The sequence below is a fragment of the Rhipicephalus sanguineus genome, chromosome 2 (genome assembly GCF_013339695.2).
Source record: "Rhipicephalus sanguineus isolate Rsan-2018 chromosome 2, BIME_Rsan_1.4, whole genome shotgun sequence".
Lineage (NCBI taxonomy): Eukaryota > Metazoa > Arthropoda > Arachnida > Ixodida > Ixodidae > Rhipicephalus > Rhipicephalus sanguineus.
Genome location: NC_051177.1, coordinates 144,042,555 through 144,069,649, shown reverse-complemented (window position 1 = coordinate 144,069,649; position 27,095 = coordinate 144,042,555). Strand labels below are relative to the sequence as shown.

Genomic DNA, 27,095 nt, shown 5'->3' with positions numbered 1-27,095 from the left:
TTCAAAACGGAATGTCACGGGGCGATTGACTTGACTGCGCCGAAAGCAAACAACGCATGAAGCGGAGCGAATGGAAGTGAAGCAGGCATAACATGCTGTAGTAAAACAATGCTGTTGCCAATGCAGATGACCCTCTTATTGACCGTGATCAAACTGCTCGACACCTATGTGAGAGTGAAAGGTAGAGCAAAAACACATAGGTTAACCAAAAGATATCTCCAGTTGTCTACCCTGTAATGGGAGAAGGGTAGGGCGGCGTAAGAGGGTGAACCATGTGCAGAACACAAGGAAATTAATCGATACGACATCGTCTACGAAGCTGGGGCAAACACCATCTACGGGTTTAGCAACATTTCAGCGAAACACTAAACTGGGTATAATTTTGTGACATGTAATTTTCTAGCATTTACATGTCAAAGCATTTTTGCATTTGTGCACCCATAGATTTTTAGGGAGAACATTGTGCATAAGACAAGTACAAGCACATGCTTCATCAGGCTTCTGAAATATTTTTGTCTTCTGCCTTGGCCATTTCTTTAAAGCTTGTAATTGAAATAGACACCATCAATCCTCTTGTGCAATTTTGTCATTAACGAATGCCCTTTTCGTAAAGAACACATTGTAACACTGTCATATCTCATCTGGTTCACTTGATATTTGTCTTATGCTTGGCGGCCACTTTTGATGGCGGCAAAAATGCTTGAGGCCCATGTACTTAGATTTAGGTGCATGTTAAAGAACTCCAGGTGGTAGAAATTTCTGGAGCGCTCCACTACGGCGTCCCTCGTAATATAATCGTGGTTTTGGAACGTTAAACCCCAACAGTTATGATTATTATATATACTTGCCTTATGTCTTGCTTTTCAAAAGGAAGTTAACAAACTGGTAAATGTTAACCCAATTATTTGGTCAAACAGACTGTGCAGTGTTGCTTTTTGGTAAGCACTGCGCATATTGTTTTTCTTACACCTGTGTAATTGATGCCTTCTGTAGTGTTGCTTGATGAATGTCATGATGTGGTATTTTCACTTTAAACTTTTATTTTTCTTTCCTCTTTGTTCTGGAACCCTTCTATTATTGTGCATAATTGTAGTGTTTTAGCATTCATTTTCCTCTTGTGTATAAGAACTTCCTTGCACCAATTATGGCTTTAACCATTCATCACATGACCAACTCTGCAAGTTTGTTTGGTGACACTTATTAAACTGCTGTGATCTGTGAATATTATGCGTTTTTGGTATTTTAGTGCTCTCACTAAAGGTATATCTAGTCATTAGCACTTTCATATGCTTAATGTTGCTAAGGGATGTTGAATGATGGCTTGGTTGTGATCATTTGTCATCACTGAGTGCAGTTACATTCATAAATGTTTATCAGTAGTCAAGACACCTGCATTTCATTGCAAATGCAGGTGTTCATGAATTCACTGTCAATGACCATCAACCTGCATTATTTTGTTTTAGCCACTAACGTGTTTGCTCCCCGGCCATGAAACTGCTCCATGATGTGCAAATTACCGAAGAGTACAGTGCATACTATAAGCACATATTCTTGTAATCAGCAGATGTATTAATGCTTCATCTTTCATGTGATAAGTTGGTCAAGATGTGGATGCTTTCATTGAACAGATTATATCTCCATATTCCTAAGATCAATCATTTCATGCTTGTCATGCCAAGGAAAAAAAACAGTATTGCAATACTGCAAACCTGAGAACATTGGCTTCAGGCAACCCACACCTATATTTGAATGATTTAACGTTGTCCAAACAACAGAAATTCTAGTAATTGAGTTCATAGCCTTCGATTTGGACGTTTAAGGAACCTCAGTAGATACAGTTGGCCACTCTGACTTCTCGTCAATGGCATTATTGTCAGATTTGCCGCAGTAAGTGACGGGCAATGTTGCACCACAGTATGTTGCACTGTATATATTGCACAGTAAGTTGTAATGAAAAACAAAAGACTTTCTTCTGTCATGAGTGCTAAACTTTAAAGCCAATGCCAACAGGCACGGTATGGTGCAGTCAAACCTGGTTACAACAGATGCCATTCAATAAACACTCGGTTATGAGAGACATTTGAAAATAGCTGGGTAGGTTTTTCTATGTTTGCCATGTTAGCAACACTGATACAAAAGGACACTCGGTTACCAAGGACAACTTTCTTGGGTCCCTAGAGTAAATTCTTCACTATTTACAAGAGACACAACCCAGGCATGCTCACGTAACACAGCCGACATCATACCAGACAGTATGCACGCACAGTTTTGATACCGTTGCCTTGATTCTGTTCCATTCCACAGCTGGATGTCATTGCTTGCATGGTTGCAACTACAAATTGCACAGAACTTCCTGTCATTATGTTTTTGTAATCGCTGCTCCACTCCAACACCGACTCTGCGACAGAGTACCATTGAGTTGGATTTCCATCGCAGTGTCCACAGTGCTGATTGCTTTCTAAGCTGGTATTATCTAAGAGCTCTTCGTAGGTATTGTGCACAACAGGAAGGCTTGTGAAGTGAGCTGTTCTACCTCCAAAAGTTGGAAAGGAAGCTAACATAATCTGCACTTACCGTATTTACTCAAATCTAGGCCAGCCCCGATTCTAAGCCGACCTCCGAAATTCCCATGGCCAGAAAAAAAAAGAAAAAAAAAACCTTAGTCATTGTACTCGAATCTAAGCCGACCCCCCCCCCCCCCCCCCCCCCACACACACACACTCGGTTTTTTTTTCAAAATCGTTTTTTTGAAAAAAACATTGGCTTAGATTCGAATAAATACGGTAATGAAAAAAAAAAACTACTATGAATGACTTCTCTAAGCCATCCTGAGCAATTTCTTGTAGATGTGTATAATTTGATACTGATGTCTTACAAAGTGATCTTGTCCAACTCCTCAGTGCATTTAGAATTTTGGTTATAAGGAACATGCTTACGGGGTTTTGCTGTACTTTATAAGGCTTCTAAAGGGAAAAATAAAAACACTTTATTTACTTATTGTGTGCAATTTTATCACGTTTCTTTCATATTTCTGAATTAGCCGAGTTCTAAAACGTACGTGAGCACGTTCTGACTGCTGGCAGCCGACTTTTCAAGCAGTGTCACCTAGAGTATGATTATGCCTGCAGATAAGATTCCAGCTGTCAATCAGAACATTCGTACTATCGAATCCCGAAGCAATTCCACGAAAAGTGTGATATATCTGGTCTTTCTTATTTTAAAGCATTCGGGAACATTATCTGAAACACCTGGTATATCAGCGCGCATGTTTAAAATGTCGATAAGATCTATCGTGCATGAAACAGCAGAATGCGTCGTAGTGAGATGGCTCAAACCAGAGTGACAGTGCGACAGCACCAGCTTGCCATTGAGCTGTGTGGTGTGTTTTAGGTTTCAGGCATTGATGTGTAGCAACCTGGTTTCAGGAGACATCTATGTAGCAGGCGCAGTGTTAAGGGAAATATGGTAAGCATAGAAATATTATCTAACTGAGATTCCTGCAGCAAATGCTTGGAAACCAAATAACCACCATCAAAAAAAAAAAAAAGCCTAGTGGTAATGACATAGCTAGCTCAAAATTCAAATGCAATCTAATTCTGAATTTCATTAGTAGCAATACTTGTAGGCCTGGCGATATTTGCTTGGGGTTCTGTTCACTGTTAAGTAATGTTTTGTTCTCTTTTTATCCCTAGGTGCCTGTCACAAACATCGAGACACCCTGAGGTCAATTTGGATGCAGAACATCGTGTTGTGTTCACCTGTTGCCTCCATTTTTTTGTAATATCCATGGCTATTTTTATTAATGGGGTGCAGTTCGTAATTATCCTGCATCTTTTCCAACCTATCCTGTCAGGGGATTGCTTTTGTACACAATGTTATTTCATCTTTTTTTGTTATGCTCACGCATTTCCTCACTCAAGATTTCAGTATATTCGCTTCTTCGAGCCTCTGTGTTATTACTCTGCTGTTTGGTTCCGTCTAGAGAGTGGAGTTGATTGCACTTTAAATTTGGTGTGTCGCAAATCAGTTCTTTGAACAAGGTGGCGGATGGGTTAAGAAAGGGAAATTGACAAAAACTTGTTTGTAGCAAGAAGACACGAACGGGTGGTTTGTCTGTTATAATTGTTATTCATTATTCATACTTGTGCTTAAAAGAAAGTATGCCAATGAAAAACCTTTCTTGATTTTGCTAGGAGTTTTCGAAATATTCTGTTTATTCTTTTTCTTCACTTAGATGTATTTGGTGCACTTTCTAACAGGCAACCCCTTGCTCGTTCGCTACTAGAGCTAAATGAATAATACCAAATTCTGCTTCTGCTGTTCTGCTTTGTCTCTTTCAGAGTAGCATACGTTTTGGTGTATTATGCTTTTTAGGTCATGCTCAGATGCAGTACGAGATGTCAAAAATATTAACGAACTGCTGCAGAATGTAGAGGGCAAGGCATTATGTTGAATATGTTTTTCTAGTAACAATATGGATGTATTTCATGAAATTCATTTTTTAGCAGTGACATATGTGAATATCAAGCAAATATAAAAGGTGGACCAGCTGTCCTTTTCTTGAAATTGCTGTCGATACTTTTTTAGTTAGTTGGCATCAATCAGCTTGAGTCTCATTTCATTTCTTTGGCATTTAATAATCATGGCTACAGAGACTGCATTTCAATATAAGTGAAATGCCAGACACTTGTGCATTTAGATTTAAGTTCATGTTAAGTAACCCACAGCAGTTTTCAATTAATATTGATTCCCGCACTACAGCATTACTGACACATGCAGAGCAATGTTGTCGAGTGAAATGGCAGAATTTAACCCTTTGAGGGTAGATTTTTTTCGCGAAATGCAGTCCAAAAATGTGTATTTTTTTATTGCTGAATTAAATTCTTCAGTCGATTCTATTTCAGAGACAAATTGTCTAAAAATTTCTTGCGTGACAGTAAAGTGACAAAAAAGTCATTTTTGTTGTTACATACACATGGTTTATTCATGAGTAACATCCACATAGTTTATTCGCGAGTGTCATCAAGTAAAATCCTATGAAAACACTTCTATGATTTTTTATAAATAAAAATTATGCGTGGTATTAAACATAGCTCAGAGACATACATAAACCATAATACACCAGAGTACTTTTCTGGTAAAAAATGTTCTTGCTCTGACACTAAAACTTTTCAGCGTGTGATAGTAGAGTAGTCGCTCCTTCTTCATCATCAGAGTTTGAACTCTTCATTAAATCCTCATCTCACGAACTGACATCCAATGAATCAGATTCTGATTCGGCACTTGGGGAATAGTCCACATCGAAAGAATTGCCGCTCGACTCACTAGCAGCAAAGCAATCGGCGCGCACTTCCATAGCGTAAACGAACTGCATGAGTGAGCATACGGAAGAAACCTATCTGGTTGTGCACCTGTACGGAAAGCAAAACAAGTGAAAAAGCTATAATAATCCTTCGTCTTATTGCCAACAAGACGGAGTTAGTTTTTCCGAGTCCCCAAAACAGGAAACGCTACCACGGCGGCATCGTTTGTGTAATTTAACGCCGTACGGAAACAGATGTAATCACACCTTGGCGAGCAATAAACGAGAGCATAACTAGCGGTCACCCTTTGAGAGATTAGAAACCAGACAGCCATCAGCTTTGCAGACACGGGAAATGATAACGACCTGAAGGACGAAGCCGAAACCAGCAGCACCACGCGCGCGTGCTCGGATGAGCAAACGAAAACCGGCGCGCCATTTTGGAAAGAAAACAAAAAAAACGGAGAGACATTGGTGCATGAAAAAATTCCATGTATTCCCAAAGTGTGGCAGCACATGCCAAGCAAAAGAAATGATAAAAAAAAGGCACGTTTTAAACATACAGGCAATGACGTACATGTATGGCGTGAGCCCTTTGGTGCCTGTTAGGTGGTGCCGTACATGTCCGGCAAAAACCCTCAAAGGGTTAAATTTTTGTTCTTTTAAAATGAAAGGCAGCACTTGACTAAACTCCCTTGTTTTCATTGTGCAGCTTTGGGGTCTTCCAACAGTCCACCAACTACAGATGGTGAGCAGCCATGCCAAGGACGCCTCCTGCACTGTGAACTGTGCGACTACAAGACGGAGCGTTCGTATAATCTGAGAGTACATGCCCTGCTTCACACGGGAGAGCGACCGCATAAATGCCACCTATGCCCCCAGAGCTTCTTACAAAGCCACAATCTGACCAAGCACCTGCGCACCCACACGCAGGAACGGCCATATAAATGCCACATATGCGCCAAGACCTTCCCGGAAATGTGCAGAGTGAAATATCACCTGCGCACTCATACAGGCGAGCGACCATATAAATGCCAGGTATGCTTCAAGAGCTTTGCATTAAACGCAACACTGAGGACTCACCAACTCACTCATGCGGATGAGCGGCAGTATCAATGCCCTTCGTGTCCTCAGAAGTTTGTGCGGCGTAACCACCTCAAAAGGCACTACCATAGACGGCACGAACAGGAGTGACTCATGTCAGTGCATGTTCTGTTTTTCAAGGTTTTTTGTAAAGGTACAATTGATGGGTTGTTCCAGAGCATTGTGACAGTGTTGGGTTATGCAGGACAACATTAAAGCAGTGGTCCTAGTTGTGGTACCTCAGCTTCATTATTGTGTGCAGAGCATTGTTACGCATGCAGCAGAGTGTAGTCATGTTGTTTGTTTATTTTTATGGTGCTTCCTTGGAGTGTTCTTCATTCACTAGTCGAATATTCATAGTGTAATAGGCGCTGTGAAAATGTGTGTGTTTGTACTGATGAGCTGCCACACCTCTGCATTGTCTATTCAATATCCTATGCGCATTCACTTGAATACGCATGACAGGCCATGAGCTCTGCACAAGTACGTTATGTAAAACGTGCTTGTGGGCTAGTTAGTTGACCGTTATGGCATATGGCAGCACACACCAGGTGAAACGACAAACACGAGTGCAAAAAGGACAACACAAGAAGCATTAAAAAGAATGTTCAACGCTTGTGTGTTCCCTTTTGTTTTCGTGTTTGCCGCTTCACCCGGTGTGCACTGTCATATACATTGTGTAGTAATTGGGGTCTGGTTATGGAATCTACCCGTGTGACGTTCATGCTTCATAGCATTATAAAGTAAGTCTTGTTGCAGTAACTATAATGTGGACACTGCAAGAAAATTGTAGCTGTCAGTGTGGTAGTATTTCATATCAAGTCCACATGTGAATGGATGCTATCCCACACTACCCATGCTTTACAGAGGGGTCTGGAAGAAAAGCGTGTAAGAATGTGCACCATCATCGTGCACCAGAGATGCAGGGAAACAACTGGCAGAGAGGGGAAAATAAAAGTGATGCTCCGTACCGCTATAATAACCTCTATAACAAAACTACCTAATTACACGCTAACCTAACCTAATTTAAAAAACGGGCAGCTGTGCACTAGTGGTGCCAAGCCTGAAGGAAGAGTGCAGCTGGGGTGGCCTTCTTTGTTTCTCTGTATTTTTCTTTATCTTTCTCTCTGTTTCTTGTATTTCTTTTTTGTATCTGCTTGTTTGTAAAAGAGATCTCCGGTTGGCTACCCTACCCGGTACTAGGAGAAAAGAAAAATACTGTGAAAGGGACGATAAATGCAGAGGACACAAGGAAATGAATCTACACGATGTGGTTAACGCAGCTTTTGTAGAATGCCATCTACAAGCTTAGCACCATTTTGTCAAAACAGTAAAATGAGTGAGATAGCTCGGCGACAAGCAATGCCCTTGCCTCTACGCATGATAAGATTTGCTTTCGTGCCTCCATAGTTTTTAAGCGTCTTAGCATTGTGAATAGACAAGTGCAAGCACATATTTCATGACACTACTAAAATATTTTTCTTATGCCTTGGCCATTTCTTTTAAACTTGTAATTGAAGTAGACACTTGAAAGGCGTGGCACAAGGTTACAAATTAGAAGAAAAGCTGAAGGGATAGGGAGATTCCCTGGTTGTGATCTGCATACTTTTCTGGTTTTTCTTGCACGTGCGGCGAGTGGTCTAAGTCTTCACATGCCTTTGAAAATCCTTTATATTCTGAGTTGGCATTGTTTCTGTTCCTTCCTTTTCTCTTCTCATTTGTAACCTTGCACCACATCTTTCAAGAAGCTCTGCACCTAATGGCCCAACATAGTGTATCGATGTGTACTGCGAATATGGTGGCAATGTCAGTTCCAGTGACGTCGCACCTTTTGCAGCTCTCTGCTGATGTTTTTGCTGATGGTTGTCGTGATAAGTCCGGAGAAGGAGTCACACTTTGTTGCTAGACATCAAAATTTGAATAACCTCTGAGCCACCTTTTCTCTGTCAAAATTCATCACAGTATTTCTTGCAAGCATGCAAAGCTCATGCTGTGGTTAGTTTAACGTGTGATTTTGGTGTATACACTCTTTTAGTGAATGCCCTGTTCATAAACAACACATTGTAACACTGTCGTATCACATAAAGTTCACTTAATATTTATGTCGTCTGATGTCTCACTCTTCTAAAGCAAGTTAACGGGCTGGTATTTATCTAATTATTGGTCAAAAAGACTGTGCAATGTTACTTTTTGTTATGACTGTGCACTTGTCACTCTTCTTACATTTGTGTAACTAGCACCTTCTGTAGTGTCGCTTGGCTGAATGATAATATTTCACTTAAGGGTCACAATTTGTTACATCTATTTTCTGTATGTGTAATCTTTTTTGGAACCTTCTTTTTATTCCGTATAATTATATTCTAGCTTTCTTTGTCCTCTTGCGTACAAGAACTTCTTTGTACCAGCTATGCATTCAACATTCTGTAAGTCCTGTAAGCACATTTTGTCACACTTAATAAATTAGTATTTCTAATATTATGTGTTGTTTACATATCAATGTTCACACTAAAAGCATGTCCGATGATATCCACCTTAATATGCCTGGCAACCCCACTACTAGCCAAAATATCAGTGAAGTTTCACTCCGAAAAACTCGTGCAAAGTGTAAGCGAAAGGGTGTCGTCGCAGCTGCCAAAGGAGGTCAACAAGATACCTCTGCTTACCTGGACCTTTCGCCCTCTTCCTCTCTGGTGGTAGCAGGGCTGGACAAGCTTGCATCAGCACTTTGGTGTACCAGTGTTACAGTGACAGTGGCTCATTGCTCCTTGTGTGATCGTCTCTGGCATCCGGGAGGCATTTCCCTCAACGAGGCGCGGGTTCCCCTGCTGGACTAAGAGCTTCCAGAGGCTGACTTGACAACCATTCGAGGTTAGCGTCACCTGTCACGGCTCACTCCGGAAAGGTCAGGTCCTGACTTTCTCAACTTCCTGTGGAAATGCATGTCCGCCCAGGCCACCTCAATTGCCCAGGCTCAACTAGGTTGTGGAGCTGTTGATATCCCTCCAGATATTGTTATTAAATTCGGTGTCTTCTCTAAAGTGGCTGCAAATGTGCATTAGGAGCCCGGTGTGAACGTGTCCATGGAAACTGATACCATGCTCCATACGCTCTCTCGAAACATTGAGTATGACGAACCTGTCCTGGTTAGCCTAAATAGACATTCTACAGGCAATGCACGAGGAGACTGCACCAATTCACTCGACCGCATTCACGGAGTGAAGCTATGTAATTCTTTTATCGCCATTAATGTGTTTGCTTCCCTGTGTCAAACTGCTCCATGGTGTGCAAATTATTGAAGAGTGCAGTGCACACTATAAGCATATATTCTTTGAATGATATAGAATATATGTGTTCATGATGCATTGTTAATGTGATAAGTCTGTGAAAATGTGTATGCTCTCTTTCGAAGATGTGTATGCTCTCTGCTCTCAAAAAGCCATCTTCTTTCCTTCATTCATAGCGAGGGTCTCGTTCTGGCAGGCTTGAATGCCTTCAGGTAGTATGCGAGGGATTATTGGTCAGTTGCCGGCTCGTAAAAAGTTCACGTGCTACGTGACGTCAACAAGGCAGGAAAAGAGTGTTCCACACTCGCCAGCCATGGCTATGATCGGCGCTGACTAACACTCCTAGGTTTAACTGCACATATTATACCCCATAAAGTGGACGGCAGGATGACCGCTGCCGTAGCTCAGTGGTAGAGCATCGGACACGTTATTCGAAGGTCGCAGGTTCGGTCCCTGCCGGCGGACAAGTTATCTTTTCGTCCACTTTACTTTCTTCACATTTATATCCTAATTACTGCAAATAACATCCCCTATACATTCCTTGAAATTATTGTCTGTTAGTTCTCATTAATAATGTTCCTTCCATGACATTCATTGCTGAATTGGTTAAGTGGTTCTGCCCCACCACGGTGGTCTAGTGTTTAAGGTGCTCGACAGCTGACCCGAAGGTTGCGGGATCGAATCCCGACCGCCGCGGCTGCATTTTCGATGGAGACAAAAATGTTTGATGCCCTCGTACTTTAATTTAGGTGCACGTTAAACAACCCCAAGTGGTAGAAATTTCCAGAGCCCTCCACTACAGCGTCCCTCATAATGATATTGTGGTTTTGGGACGTTAAACCCCAAGTAAAGAAAAAATGGTTAAGTGGTTCTAGAACATACGTGAGCATGTTGTGACACATGTGTTGTCTGGCCAGTGATTGTTACCAAGAGCACTATTGTGCCTACAGACAAGATTGCGACTCCCACTATAACATCAGCTATCACTAAATGTCATTTAGAGCATTTCCACTGTCAAATCTCTGCAGGGCTGGTGCACACATCTAATTATTTTGAATGTCTATGCATACGCATTTCAAGTAAAGTGAACTTGTCCGCCTTGGTGGTATAGTGGTTCAGGTGCTCTTCTCCTGAACCAAGGGTTGCGGGTTTGATCCTGGCTGCAGCAGTCACATTTTCGCAATGTCAGAGCACATTAACGAACACCAGATGGTCAACATTTCTGGAGCTGTCCACTACGGCATGCCTCACAATGAAATGAAACCCCAGATATCAAATTATTTTGCAAAGTGCATTCTCATATTACCTCATCCTCTAGGTAGAACAGCTGTTTCTTTGCAGCAAACATAGAAGTAGAAAAAGATTCTAGGTGCTGCAGCTTCTAAAACTTATTTCATTCTAGGTGTTCAATTGACCCAGCGCTGTTCACAGCAGGGCAATAATAAATGCTGCTTCCTGTGCGCTCTGTAGAAATCAGTGGCGTCACCCTTTCGCTAATCTTAATACAGATGTGGATTCCCTGCGTAAAGAAGTTCCATTCCTCCATTAGATTTTAGGACCTGCCTGTTCTGGTTTGGAAGTTAATTAGTTGAATTGTGTTAATTGCTGCTGATATTCTAGCCCCAGCTAACTTTAAAGTATGTGCCAATGTCACAGAAACAATTGCACAAAAAGTGCACAAACATCTGGTGTTTCTTGCTTTAAAACATTCGGATACATTCTCTTAAACGCCTGGTATCTCAGTGCATCTGTTAAAGTTATGGATGTTAAAGTTGGATGTTAAAGTGCATGAAACCACAGATTGCATCAAATCGAGATGGCTCAAACAAGATAAACGTCGAGTAGCAGTGCTACAGCAGCAGCTTACCATTGAATTGAGCCCTGCTGTGCGTTTTAGGTTTAGTCATCGATGTGTAGCAGTCTGATTTCAGGAGATAGCTATGTAATCGGTGCTATGTTAAGGGAACTATGATATGCACAGAAATATTACCTCACTGAGATTTCCACAGCAAATGTTATGAAACCAAATAACCACCATCAAAACAATAATTGGTTGTGATAGTGCACCTAGCTCAATATATTCAAATGCAATCCAATACTGCATTGCATTTAGTAGCAATACTTGTAGGCCTGGTGATGTTGATTGGGGTTCTGTTAACTGTTAGTAATATCTTGTTCTCTTTCTCCCCCTAGATGCCTGTCACAAAACATCCAAGACGCACTGAGGTCAATTCGGATGCAGAACATTACGTTGTGATCACCTGTTGTCTCTATTCTTTTAATAACCCAAGGCCATTTTTATCAATGGGTGTAGTTTGTAGTTGTCCTGCATCTTTTAATGATAATATTGCGCACGCAACACAAAGACACAGACAAAAAGTTCACACTGTGCTGGTCCTTGTGAACTTTTCGTCTGTGTCTTCGTGTTGCGTGCGCAATATTATCATTATGCAGCCAAACCAACTAGCCCGCCTTTCCGTTTTACTGCATCTTTTGCAACCTATCCTGTCAGTGGTTTGCTTTGCACACAATGTTATTTCATCTTTTTTTGTTGTGCTCACGCATTTATTCACTCAAGGTTTCAGTATATTCGCTTCTTCGTGCCCCTGTGTTATTACTCTGCTGTTTGGTTGTGCCTAGAGAGTGGAGTTGATGGCACTTTAACGTCTGTGTGTTGCGAAGTCGCACAAGTGCGAAGGCCCGAAGACGGAACGCTCGCGCGCCTTTACAGTCCCGCGCAAGGTGGAAGAAGGGTTAAGAAAGTGAAATTGACAAACACCCGTTTGTAGCAAGAAGCGACAAATGGGTGGTTTGTGTGTTATAATCGTTATTTATTATTCATACTTCTGCTTAAAAGAAAGTATGTGAATGAAAAATCTTTCTTGATTTGCTAGGTGTTTTCGAAATATTCTCTGTTTATTCTTTTTCTTCACTTCATTATATTGGTTCTTCAGCGGTCGCTCTTCTTTTCATGAAATTGATTCTTTAGCGGTCGCGCATGTGGATATCAAGCAAATATAAAACGTGGACCAGCTGTCCTTTTCTTGAAATTGCTGTCAAGTCTTTTTTAGTAAATTGGCGTCAAGTAGCATTAGTCTCATTTCATTTCTTTGGCATCTGATAATCGTGGCTACAGGGGCAACTGTTCCATACAAGTGAAATGCAAAAACACTTGTGTGTTTGGATTTAGGTTCATGTTAAGTAAGCCACTGTGGTTTGTTAATTAATATTGGTTCCCCCTACAGCATTACTCATAAATGTAAAGTACAGTTGTCAAGTGAAATGGCAGAACTTAAATTCTTTATAAAATGAAAAGCAGCACTTGACTAAACTCTTGTTTTCAGTTGTGCAGCTTTGGGGTCTTCCAAAAGTCCAGCAACTACAGATGGTGAGCAGCCACGCCAAGGACGCCTCCTGCACTGTGAACTGTGTGACTACAAGACGGAGCGTTCGTATAATCTGAGAGTACATGCCCTGCTTCACACGGGAGAGCGACCGCATAAATGCCACCTATGCCCCCAGAGCTTCTTACAAAGCCACAATCTGACCAAGCACCTGCGCACCCACACGCAGGAACGGCCATATAAATGCCACATATGCTCCAAGACCTTCCCAGAAATGTGCAGATTGACGTATCACCTGCGCACTCATACAGGCGAGCGACCATATAAGTGCCAGGTATGCTTCAAGAGCTTTGCATTAAATGCAACACTGAGGACTCACCAACTCACTCATGCGGATGAGCGGCAGTATCAATGCCCTTCGTGTCCTCAGAAGTTTGTGCAAGGTAACCACCTCAAAAGGCACTACCGTAGTCAGCATGAACACGAGTGACCATGTCAGTGCACGTTCCGTTCAAGGTTTTTTGTAAAGGTAGAATTGATGGGTTGTTCCAGAGCATTGTGACAGTGTTGAGTTATGTAGGACAACATTAAAGCGGTGGTTCTAGTTGTGGTACCTCAGCTTCATTATCATGTGCAGAGCATTGTTATGCATGCAGCAGAGTGTAGTCATATTGTTTATTCTTTACAGTGCTTCCTCGGAGTGTTTTTCACTCACCAGTCGAATGTGCAGTGTGTAATAAGCTCTGTGAAAACGTGTGTTTGTATTGATGAGCTACCACGCCTCTGTGTTGTCTCTTCAAGACCCTATGCACAGTCACTTGAGATATGCATGAATACACAGCACCATTATGCCACCCAGCAGGCCATGAGCTCTGCATGAATACATTATAAGTAGTGTTGGTCTGATTATGGGATCTACCTGTGTGACCTTCATGCTTTGTAGCATTATAAGAATTGGTGTGAATAGTCTTATTGCAATAACTGTAATGCGGACACTGCGAGAAAATTGTAGCCATCAGTCTGGTAGTTCATATCAAGTCCACATGCGAATAGATGCTATCCCACACAACCCACACTTTACTGAGAGATCCTGAACAAAAGCGTGTAAGCAAGAGCACCATCTTCGCACATGAGAGATGCAGAGGAACAACTGGGAGAGAGGGGGGAAAATAAAAGTCATGGTCTGTATCGCTATAGTAAATCTTTAATTAAACACTAACCTAACCTAATTTTACCTAATTTTAAAAAGAGGGCAGCTTTTCACTTGTGGTGCCAAGCCTGAAGGAAGAGCGCAGCTGGGTGGCCTTCCTTGTTTCTCTTCATTTTTACAGCGAAAGCTGTTATCAGATCACAACGGCAGTGGGGTAGTTGTCCGCCGCTGCTGGTGTCCGTACCTACTATCACATGAAATAAGAAAAAATATCCAGAATGGAACGGAGTTCAAACCTGGGCTCTCTGCGTGGCAGCCCGGTATTCTACCACAGAACCATGCCGGTGCTTGAAACTCCTTTGCAAAAAGACCGTATACAGGCTCCATGTCGGGAAGGAGCCACATTAACATACGCAATATGGCGTGGTAGAAGAGTCAAATAACAACCAGGCGACACACAATGCGAATTGCACAACGAGTGGGTTGTTGAATGCTTCCAACCCATTACAAAGGGCTCAGCCGTAATTCATCATCGTCATCAGCCACAGCATCAACAAAGTGCACATAATGCCTTACAGGTGTGTAGCGGGTACCATGGTTCTCCGCAGAATGACGAAAAATGGCATAGTGGGTGCTTCCCTACTTCGCAAAAATTATGATAATTTTTAGCATAGTGGGTACCTCGCATGTGTACTTTATTATAGTTGCTTTATGTATACGCTATGGTTTACCCTCTCACCTCCTCCTTTTCCTCGTTTCCCTCCTCCAGTCACGAGCCCTCCTCACCTTTATTTCCCTGTTACATACCATTGCGAAACTTTACTATGCAAGGCTATGCAATGGTTTACCCTTTCCCCTCCTCCTTTCCTTCCTCACTTCCCTTTCCCACAATTTTGCTGTACTGTACTATGCATGCTATGCTATGCATGGCTATGCTATGCTAGGAGCTGCTTCGCGCACACCCATTTTCTGTGGCACATACCCACCCAGTTTTGCTGTTAAAAACAGCTCTGCTGTTAAAAAGAAGACATAGGGAGGTGCCCTGGTTGTGACCTGCAAACCTTGTCTGGTTTTCCTGCACGTGTGGTGAGTGGTCTCAGTCTCCACATGTCTTAGAAAATCCTTTATATTCTGAGTTGGCACTCTTTCTGTCTAATTTTTTCTTCTAGTTTGTAACCTTGCACACTAAGTGGCCCAACATAGCGAATTGATGTGTATTGTGAATGTGATGGCAATGTCAGTCTTCAGAAAGAGTCGCACTTTTTTGCTAGACATCAAAATTTGAATGACCTCTTAGCCATCTTTTCTCTGTCAAAATTCATCACGGCATTTCTTGCAAGCACGTGGAGCTAATGCTGTGGTTAGTTTGGACATGTGATTTTGATGTCTGCTCTCTTTTAGCGAATGTTCTAGTAATGAATACATTGTAACACCATCGTGTCACATCAGGTTCACTTAATATTTGTCTGATGTCTCACTCTTCTAAAGAAAGTTTCCGCGCTGGTAAATATTTAATTATTTGGTGGACTGTGGACTGTTACTTTTTGTCATGACTTTGCATTTGTCACTTTTCTTTGCATTTGTGTAACTGGTGCCTTCTATAGTGTTGCTTGGTGAATGATAATATTTTACATCACAGTTTTGTCGCTTTTATGTTCTGTACGTGTATTCTTTTTTTGGGACCTTTTTTTTTCATATAATCGTGCTTTAGCTTTCTTTGTCCTCTTGCGTACAAGAACTTCTTTGCACCAGCAGTGCATTCAACCGTCCATAAGTTCTGTAAGCCCGTTTTGCCAACCTTAATAAATGAATCTTTTTCGAGTATTATGTGTTCTTTACATAGCAATGCTCGCAATAAAAGAATATCTGGTGATATTCACTTTAATATGCCTGGCAGCCGCACTACCAGCAAGAATATCAGTGAATTTTCACTCTGAAAACTCGCACAAAGTGTAAGCGAATGGGTGCCGTCGCAGCTGCGAAAAAAGGTCAACAGAGTGCCTCTGCTTACCCGGACCTTTCGCCCTCTTCCTCTCTGGCAGTAGCAGGGATGAACAAACTTGCATCTGCACCTTGGTGTACCAGTGTTACAGTGACAGTGGCCCATTGCTTTGTGTGTGGTCATCTGTGGCATTTGTAAGATCGTTTGCATCAACGAGGCGCGGGTTCCTGGGCTGGAGTAAGAGCTTCCAGAGGCTGACCTAACAACCCGCAACACTAGCATCAGCTGCCAAGACACTTCAGAAAGGTCAGATCCGATCCTTCTCAAATTCTTGGGGCAGCTGTAGGCCAGTGGTGAACGGTTCTGTGGAAAGTTATACCATGCTCCGTGCACTCTCTCGAAACATTGAGGACAACAAAGCTATCCTGTTTAACCTAAATAGACATTCTACAGGCAATGGAGAAGGAGACGGTACCAATTCACTCACGCGTTGGCCGCATTCAGTGAGTAGAACTTCTATGTAATTTTATTATCGCCATTAATATGTTTACTTCCCAGCGTCACACTGCTCCATGGTGTGCAAATTATTGAAGAGTGCAGTGCATGGTATAAGCATATATTTTTTTAATCATATGAATAGATGTGTTTATGCTGCATCATTAATATCTGTCTGTAAAGATGTGTGTGCTGTCATTGTTCCTATTATCTCACCAGATTCATTTGGATCAATCGTTTCATGCTAGTCATACCAAGGAGAAAAAATAAAAGAACCAGTTAAAAGATAATAAGTAACTTTTGTAAGCATGATTTCAAATTCTTTTATAAGTTCACTGTGATGACTACCGAATCAAACTTGTCGTTCACATACAATGAGGCGTCAAGGTGAAGGGAGGAAAATATAAAAAATACTTAAAAGTTTTAATATGACTCAGCAAGAATTATGGTCACTCCAGGCATTTCCTCCTTGTGGATGGCTTTTGATGGTAACATTTTTTCCAAAATTGTCTGATATGCATAGAATTTATTCTCAAATTATCCTTCCACTTCTGAGGCCCTGAAACTGGAGGATATTTGATTCTGTTGCAGGCCTTTGCAATGAACTGGAACGCGCAGTTATTTGCATAGTGTGGAAGTCAGGTCAGCCTCATCAGGGCGGTTTAGGGGGACTGATAAACCACAGTTCTGACTACACACCACCTCAGTACAAGTAACTGCTAGTTAAATTACTTGAGAAAATGTGAGTGAAACTGTGGTCTGGTAATGCCCTGTTTCTCCCCACAGAGCACCTGTGCCTCCCTATTTTGTAATGAAGGACTTTCAGTCAATCAGTCTCAAGACGTATTCAAAGAATTAAATTTGTCAAAATATTGATAGATATAGCAGCTGAACATAATGTATGAGTACCAATGTCGTTGAAAACGACATGATATGGGTAATTATGTATTCCACTTTTCCTCATATTCAAACTAATACATAATCTGTCTTCTGAATTTCTGAGATGGTAGAACAACACTGTAGAAAAAAATTCATCACAGGGAATTTCACAGACCAAAAAACTACCCTTATTATAAAGTTTTTCTTCCGAAAGAAATAAATCCTTGCGAATTTGCAAGATGTTCTTTTATGGCTTCATACTGTTCACCTTCCAAACATTTGCTAGTTTTCGTAGAATATTATTGCTTTGTCACTTACTACACTTAATATTAATTGCACAATGGGAATGTCGGCAAGTGTACTAGCGCACGACCTTAACAACACATTGGAAAAGGTGAATGGAGAAAAAGTGAGGCTGCTTCTAAATATGATATATTTAATCTCACAAGAAAGGGCTAAATGCGCCTTGAATCATTAAGTCCATTTAAGAACTGTTGTTCATGCCATTCAATATATAGAATTCTTTCACCTGGCGAGACAGATCTCTGTTAGAGATGTTTACATTTATCGTAAGACCTGCAGCCTACATTGGAAGAATGTAATGAAGGTTTAATAGTACGGGCCCAGATGATTGCTGCAATCTTGCGTGCATATAAAATAAACCCCTTCACTTTGTTATTCGTGGCATGCAAAATATGGGCCGAATTACTTGTGCTTTTAATCGACATGTACTAGAACGATAGTGACCACCATAGGTCGGCGAAAAGTATGTAGTTCACTCAGACTCACTCATGAAATATATTTTGCCCTTAGGGCTCACTCGGACTCAGACTCACTAAAATTTTCCTCAACCGGACTCACTCGGACTCAGACTCACCAAGCTTTTCCTCAGCCAGACTCACTCAGACTCACCAAAATATTACTCACTCAGACTCACGGCTCAATCTGAGTCAGAGTGAGTGTCAGTGAGTTGACTCATGAGTGAGTTTGCCGACCTACGGTGACCACTGGCAGTCACCTCTTCATCACAGGCACGTGCACCTAAGACAGCCCTTGCAATTTCCCAGTGCATTCTATGCACTCAGCTGTCACAAGATAGAGCTGTCTAAAGATTGAATGAGGCATCACAACTTGGCTTATTTTAATCCATTTCTGTTCAACTACAGCTTTACTGTTTGTGAATGTGACTATGTTAACATTTGAATTTGAACTGCTTGCTTGTGCCAAGGCATCAGAGAGGCTGTTATGAAGAAATCAAACATGTGAAAATATGAGTGCCATAAACTCAGGGACCTAATGAGACATTTCGGTCTCTCTCTGCTGCGTCAGTTTGTTTTATTGTCGACTATTTCAATGTAGTTTTCTACTGTGGTACAAAGTTACATGCACTGTCAAGAAGTATACAGGGCACTAATAAAATGTTAAACTCTCTTAAACTCTAGCTTTCTTTCAAATTTTCTTTTTCTACTGTGGTCCATTTGTTCAAAACAAGACAGTAGTCTGGTTGTTTGGGATTCATGACAATCCCCTGGATGGTAAAAAAAAGGAAAATGAAGTACAATGTGTGTTGTACTTAACTGTCCACAGGTGTATAAAGTATTGCATATATAAGGAATCTGGCATAAGAAACAAAACCAGTATCACCATACCTTGCAGGGACACGTGGAGTTTGCAGGATTTTGTGTGTAGCAACATCGTGGATCCAAGCACTAGTCATCGGACAGCACCATGCCTATGTTTGAATGGTTAACATTGTCCAAACAAAAAAATGAGGGCAACTTGCACTAGTGGTGCAAGGCTAAAGTCAACAGCAGAGCTTGTGATTAACCTAGCTTCCGGTTTTTCTAGGCTTGGCCAAGTTATGCTATGCTTGGGCTAAATTAGTCCTGACTTTATTAGGTTGGCTTAATTAGTATTGCAATAGTTGGTATTGGCTTAGGCTTGGCTTAATTGGCTGTGGCTTAATTAGTATTGAATTATGTTTCGCTTAGTTAGCCTTGGTCTAATTAGTCACTGCTTAACTAATCCTGATCTAAATAGCCATGACTTAATTATACTCAGCGACAAATGTTTCTTGACAGCACTGTGGAAGCTACAGAACCAAAGCGCATGCCTGCTACCGTGCCAAAAAATAGTACTGAAGTTTACTGGTAACTTTCTCATTTGCCTTGCTGAAATAAATGCTGCTTATTATTCATGAGACTCAAACAGTTGTGGGAAGTTGTAGGTAAAATACAGTTATTCTTCACTTCTCAAGAATGCCTTGTTCTTTCCATTTCTTAGACAGCATCACCTTTTCAGCACGCCCGTTTTCCAAAGTAAACATGGCATTCCGTGACGTAGTGGGTCAGTACGGCCACAAACGCACTGTTTAGTTCTCCAAGAAAAATATACTCGTAATATGACACTAAAATATACACTGAACAATTGAACTGTTTCTCCCATTCACACTTTTCGTGTATATAATTTTCTAATCGCATTAGCAATGCGAGCGAGCAAAACCGAAATCAGCCGCAAGCTGCCTGTACTACTTGCGGAGCAACACGAATGTGCAGAAGCCCCGCCTCCGTAGCCTTCGCTCCACTGTCAAGATAAGTTGTCGCTGAGTATAGTTGGCGTAATTTGTCCTTACTTAATTTGTATTTCCTTAATTAACCCCTGCTTAATTAATAAGCCTAATTATGTGACTTAATTGGTCTTCACTGATCTAGCTATGGCTTGATTAGTTTGCCTAATTAGAATAACTTCATTTTTCCACTTAATTAGCATATAGTCAAGATAACCTGCTGATAATTAAGTTTAACTAACTGGATTCCTAGAGAAGGCAAACGCACAAGCGAGAGAGAGAAGGTCTGATGGGCAGATGAGATTAAGCAGTTTACAGGTATAACGTGGCAGCAGCAAGCACGGGACCGGGTTGATTGGCAGAACATAGGAGAGGCCTTTGCCCTGCAGTGGGCGTAGACAGGCTGATGAGTATGATGAATTAGTCTGCTTAATTAGGCTTGGTTTAATTAGACCTGACTTAGGCTTGCCTTAATTAGCTTGGTCCAATTAACAAGCTTTTAGTATGTCCTGGCTTAATTAACATGGCTTGGATTATTAGATTATTAGCATGCCTTGTATTAATCATCTTGATATCTCGCCCAACAGAGTTATTGCATTACACGCCGGACAAACCGGCGCACATGTTGTGAGAGTGAAGCAGAAGATGAAGAAGAGGATGAAGCGAGTGCGTGCAAGTTTATGATGATGATAATCTGGGTTCGCACTACCTGGTGCAACAAAAAGCTTAAGCAGCACTACTGTTAAACGAAATTCTAGTAATTGAGTTCATGCCTTAGATTTGGAGTTTCAAGGAACCTCAGTAGATATACTTTACCACTTCACCTTCTCATCAGTGGCACAGCTGTCGGATTTGCTGCAGTAAGTGTCGGGCAATGTTGTGCCACGGCATACCGCTCAGTATGTACTACTCAGTAAGTTACAATGAAGGACGAGGGATTTTCTTGCATTGCGGGTACTAATTTTGCAAGCCGAAGCCAAATTGCACAGAGCACTCGTTTTATGAGGTCCCCAAAAAGAAAAAATGAACTTTCTTCATATAGCATGAATAGTTTCATGTTTCTTCCGTAACATCATTGCTGAATTAGCTAAGTGTTTCTAGAACATACGTGAGCATGTTTTGACACATGTGTCATCCGGTCAGTGATTGTCATCGAGAGCACTATTGTGCCTACAGACAAGCTTGTGACTCCCAATACAACATAAGCTGTCACTGAATGTCATTTAGAGCATTTCCACTGTTTAATCTCTGTGGTGCTGGTGCGCAGATGTAATGATTTTAAATGTTTATACATATACGTCTCAAATAAAGTGCATTTGTCCGCCTTGGTGGTGTAGAGGTTAAGGTGCTCACCTCCTGACCCAAAGGTTGCGGGTTCGAACCTGGCCGCGCCAGTCACATTTCAATGCAGGCGAAATGCTAAAGGCTCGTGTACTGTGAAATGTCAGAGCACAATAAAAAACACCACATGGTTACTATTTCCGGAGCTGTCCACTACAGCATGCTTCACAATCAATGAAACCCCAGATATCAAATTATTTTGCAAAAGTGCATTCTCAGGTTACCTCATCTTGTAGGTAGAGCAGCTGCTTCTTGTGGCAAACATACAAGTGGAAAAAGATTGTAGGTGCTGCACGTTCTAAAACTTATTTCGTTCTAGCTGTTCAAGTGACCCAATACTGTGCACTCTGTAAAAATCGGTGGCATCACCCTTTTTCTAATCTTAATACAGATGTGAATTCCCTGCATAAAGAAGTTCGATTCCTCCATTAGGTTTTAGCACCTGCCTGTTCTGGTTTGGAAGTTAATTAGTTGATATGTGTTAATTACTGCTCACTTTATAGCCCTAACTAACTTGAAAGTATGTGTCAGTGTCACAGAAACAATTCAATCCACAAGAAGTGCACAAACATCTGGTGTTTTTTATTGCAATAATATATGGACAGTCTCGGCTTATTTTTGTCGTCGCCACCGTCATGCACCGTATGTGTATATGTGTATATATATATATATAAAAGCCCCAAAGAAAAATAATGCCGAAAAACTTTCCGACGCATGGAATCGAATGGGCGACCTCTCGCTTTGCAGTGCGCGGTGTTAGACGGTTAGGCCACGAACAATACCGTCTTTCAGCCTGCTAACGGCAAGCTATTTATATACACCATTTACTTCAGCATGCTTTCTTAGTCACCACATAGATGGCACCAAGTGCGTGCGTGGCACGCTTTAAAGATCGTCGCCCCGCTCCTGCGAACGCGGTTGCTCTTTGCCCTACAGGGCATGGTTGCCTTCGTGCGCTTATCTCGAGGAAAGAAGGGGACGGCCGGTGGGGTGGAGCGGGGGATTGTATGTATGTGTTGTGCTTTCCGCGTGACGTCCGCGCTGAAGTCGCAGAGCGTACGAAGGTCACTTCGCTCACTGCAGCGGCCGCATTTGTGAAAGGAGCGCGCTGTTCAAACAGAAATAAGTAACAACTGTGACAATTAGTTCACGCTCGTCCTGTGTGTACCTGTTCGTTTGTTTCGTGCGTCCTGCTTTATGTTTGAGCAGTGCGCTTCAAGTGTTGAGCTGTGACGCATTAGTTCGCGCTCGTCCTGTGTGCATTCTTTTCGTGTGTCCTTTGGGCTCGAGCGACACGCTGGCAATTTCACGCTGCTTTCCGTTCTTCGTGTTACATTCCGATTTATTGCTATCGCATTCATTGCTTCGCCATTGCGGCGAAACTGTGACTTTTTATTTTAAAACATTTGGAGACATTATCTTAAATGCCCGGTATCTCAATGCACATGTTAAAGTTATCGATGTTAAAATTAGTGCATGAAACCACAGAATGCGTCAAATCGAGATGGCTCAAACAAGATAAACTTAGAGCAACAGTGCTACAGCAGCAGCTTACCATTGAAAATAGCCCTGCTGTGTGTTTTAGGTTTTAGTCATTAATGTGTAGCAGTCTGATTTCAAGAGAGAGCTGTGTCGCAGGTGCGATGTTAAGGGAACTATGATATGCACAGAAATATGACCTGCTGAGATTTCCACAGCAAATTCTATGAAACCAAATAACCACCATCAAAACAATACCTGGCTGTGATAGCACACTTAGCTCAATATTCAAATGCAATCCAATACTGCATTGCATTTAGTAGCAATACTCGTAGGCCTGGTGATGTTGATTGGGGTTCTGTTCACTGTTAGTAATGTCTGGTTCTCTTTTCATCCCTAGGTGCCTGTCACAAAACATCAGGACATCCTGAGGTCGATTTGGATGCAGAACATCATGTTGTGTTCACCTGTTGTCTCCATTCTTTTTAATAACCCAAGGCCATTTTTATTAACTGGTGTTGTTCGTAATTGTCCTACATCTTTGCAACCTATCCTGTCAATGGATTGCTTTGTACACAATGTTATTGCGTATTTTTCTGTTATGCTCACGCATTTGTTCTCTCAAGGTTCCAGTATATTCATTTCTTCGAGACTCTGTCTTAGTACTCTGCTGTTGGGTTGTGCCTAGAGAGTGCCTTAACGTCTGTGTGTTATAATCGTTACTTATTTTTCATACTAGTGCTGAAAAGAGAGTAGGTCTATGAAAATTTTTTTTTGATTCTGTAGGTATTTTTGCAATCTTCTCTGTGTATTCCTTTTCTTCACTTTGGTGTACGGTAAAGGCTCGTTAATTAGACCCCTGTTAATTAGGAAGATCGGATGATTTGGGCGTGTTCTCTCGTCCCGGCAAGCACATGTAATGTTTGATGGCATCAAACTCTCGTTAATTCGGTCGTATTTGGCTGCAACCTGGTCAATTTCGACTACACTTGGAGCGCGCCTAGAACAAAGCACCACAAATGTGCGATGCAAAGGAGCAAAACCGGTGTTTGCGAACAGCCGAAACAGCTGCGGGCCTTCATAAAGGTGTAGTCACCATCCATAATCTTACCACAATCGCGTTGTGGGTGACCAAGGCTTTAGTAGCTGCAGCAAACTTGTTTTGTTTTCAATTTGACTCTGTGCACGCGAACTGCATGGGCTCTATCTATGATCGCGTCGATAGCGACTGGGGTCAAAGCTGCGACAAGCAGTAGTTTCGTTTTCGCCGTGTGCCTTCAGAACTGCATGAACGCTATGATCGTGTCTTTATGGACCACGGTTTTGTCCAGAGCAGATGTGGCGCTCAGTAGCTTTGTTTGGCTTCGGGCAATGCGTGCACATTGTCTTGGTGGAAGCTGTTCAAGATTGAGAACTTCAGCCACGATCTGCATGCTGGCATAAAACTCGTTTGCTACATTGTGATGCATAAGCGATCTGTTGTCGACCATTTTTCCAGTGAAAATATTATCGTCATGTGCGCATGGGGGTGTTGGTGGTGGCAGTACATAATAAGTGAATGGTTCAGAGCACGTTACGGCTTAAGACACTGGGGTCTTGAGCCGCGGTCAAATTGTGAACGAAGTCGCAAATGACAAAACTTGTGGTTTTTATGCAGTTCGTAAGCAAAATATGTACTAGATTTACATATTCATCAAGAAAATTAAAATACATTAGTGTAATAGACACTTGTTTATTGTTATCTTGATACTTTCAATAATTTGGCATTCGGTTAATTTGGACATTTTTTCTTGTCCCGTGAAATCCCAATTAACGAGCGTTCACTGTGTTTGGTGCACTTTCAGATAGGCATCCCCCTTGCTCTTTCACCATTAGAGCTAAATAAATAATTGCAAATTCTCCTTCTATTGTTCTATTTGCCTTCTTCTGAGTAGCATACATTCTGGTATATTATGTTTTTTAGGGCATGCTGATATCTATAACGAGATCTCAAAAATATTAAGGAGCTCTTGCAAAAATCAAAAGACAAGACAATGTGTTGAATATGTTCTCCTAGTAACAATACAGATGTATTCTTTAGTAGTCACATATATCGATATCAAGCAAATATAAAGGGTGGACCAGCTGTGCTTTTCATGAAATTGCTGTCAAGACTTTTTCAGTCAATTGGCATCAATTAGCATTAGTCTCATTTTATTTCTTTGGCATATTGTAATCATGGCTAGTGGCTGCATTTCAGTATAAGTGAAATGAAAAAACACTTGTGTACTTGGATTTAGGTACATGTTAAGTAAACCACTGTGGTTGTAAATTAATATTGATTCCCCCACTACAGCATTACTCATAAATGTAGAGCACAGTTGTGTGAAATGCCAGAATTTAATTTCCTTTTCCTTCAAAAAATGAAAGGCAGCATTTGACTAAACTGTCCTGTTTTCATTTGTGCAGTTTTGGGGTCTTCCGGCAGTCCAGCAACTACAGATGGGGAGCAGCCACGCAAAGGACGTGTCCTCCACTGTGAACTGTGTGAATATAAGACGGAGCGTTCGTATGATCTTAAAGTACATGCCATGTCTCACACGGGAGTGCGACCGCATAAATGCCACCTATGCTCCCAGAGCTTCTTACAAAGCCACAATCTGACCAAGCACCTGCGCACCCACACGCAGGAACGGCCATATAAATGCCACATATGCTCCATGACCTTCCCAGAAATGTGCAGATTGACATATCACCTGCGTACTCATACAGGTGAGCGACCATATAAATGCCATATATGCCTCAAGGGCTTTGCATTAAACAGAACGCTGAAGACCCACCTGCGCATCCATACGGGTGAGCGGCCATATCAGTGCCCTTCGTGTCCTCAGACGTTTGTGCAGGACATACACCTCAAAAGACACTACCTTAGTCAGCATGAACGCAAGTGACCAGTGTCTGCGCGAGGCCTGGTGCTCAAAGTTTTTGTAAAGGTCCAATTGATCGATTGTTCTAGAGCATTGTGAATGTATGGAGTTATGCGGCACAACATTAAAAGGTGGGTTTAGTTGTAGTATGTTAGCTTCATTATTGTGAGAAGAGCATCGTTATGCATTCAGAAGACTGTAGTCATATTGTTTCTTTATTTTTACTGTACTTCCTTGCAGTATTCTTCATTCACCGGTCAAAAATTCACTATTATTAAGCTCTATGAAAATCTGTGTTTGTACTGATGAGCTGCCACACCTCTGCGTTGTCCATTCAGGATTGTGTATGCATTCACTTGAATACATGCGCATGAAGACATGGCAGGACTGCACCACCCAGCAGGCCATGAGCTCTGCACGAGAAAATTATGTAGTAATTGGGGTCTTATTATGGAATCTACCTGTGTAACCTTCATGCTTCGTGGCATTATAAAGAATTGGCGTGAATAAGTGTTATTGCAATAACTATAATGCAGACGCTACCAGCAAATTCGGGGCGTCTGTGTGGTAGTTCATATCAAATAGTCAAATCAGTGTGCGAAAAGATGTCCCACACAGCCCATGCTATACAGTCAAATCAAATCATAGCGATACCATCAGATGTACATAGTGCAGGCATTTTTCTTGCGTACTATCCTTCGCATTGTTGGAGTTATCTCGCGTGCGAAATGTGGCCACTTGCTATTGCAGAAACACATAACGAAGAGTAGCATTCTGTTCAGCAGACTTGCATACATGTACGAGCTGTGTCACAGAGTAGGCAAGTTTATCTTCTGCTAGTGCGCATACATAATTTCATCCACCCACCAAATAGTTTTGTCCATCCTTTCCAACAGACGTTCCACTATAAATACACTGTTGCACTTTCGTATGAGAAAGTGCTACTAGTAAGATTTATTTGCAAGAAAACTAAGTAAACATGCACATGGATAATGAGCCTAATAATGCGGGGTAGACGTAATGTTAGGATGAACTGCCAGTGAAGGAAATTATGAGGTGTTACCTTGACTGCTAGCCAGTGACTCGAGCAAGGAGCAAAGTGTAAAATTTCCGCTCGACTATAGGAGGGGTCTTATACATGTGGCCTGTGCACCTTTCGCTTGTGGCCTGCGGTCTGCACATGGCTGCCTTCGTCCCATATTCTTCGTATGGCATCCCATGCAGTCACCATGTGTTGAAATGTAACCGTGCAACAAAAACTCTCTATTTGAGAATCGGCGTCCAGATTTCAGTCATTCTGTAGATCGGTATCAATGTTTCTCAA

The 27,095-nt window shown here is 41.7% G+C and overlaps 2 protein-coding genes across 2 annotated transcripts in view; both read left to right on the top strand.

The window, feature by feature from the left end:
• Positions 1-8,959, top strand: part of LOC125757384 (zinc finger protein 429-like) — a 40,392-nt gene extending 31,433 nt beyond the window's left edge. The window contains exon 6 of the mRNA XM_049412943.1: positions 6,015-8,959. Coding sequence (XP_049268900.1) covers positions 6,015-6,496 — 482 coding nt within the window. The 3' untranslated portion in view covers positions 6,497-8,959. The remainder of the gene's footprint in view (positions 1-6,014) is intronic.
• A 552-nt stretch (positions 8,960-9,511) lies between these two features.
• LOC125757383 (zinc finger protein 596-like) lies at positions 9,512-26,218 on the top strand. Its single transcript, XM_049412942.1, has 4 exons — positions 9,512-9,528; positions 13,014-13,499; positions 16,206-16,342; positions 25,314-26,218. Exons 1-4 carry the CDS (start codon positions 9,512-9,514, stop codon positions 25,793-25,795), a joined length of 1,122 nt encoding a protein of 373 aa, XP_049268899.1. The 3' UTR covers positions 25,796-26,218.
• The last annotated feature ends 877 nt before the right edge of the window (positions 26,219-27,095 follow it).

Coding starts and splice junctions, on each gene's coding strand:
- LOC125757383 (XM_049412942.1), top strand. Junction 13,500..16,205: donor CGTAGTCAGCATGAACACGA/GTGACCATGTCA, acceptor CCTCTCTGGCAG/TAGCAGGGATGAACAAACTT. Junction 16,343..25,313: donor GCGCGGGTTCCTGGGCTGGA/GTAAGAGCTTCC, acceptor TCATTTGTGCAG/TTTTGGGGTCTTCCGGCAGT.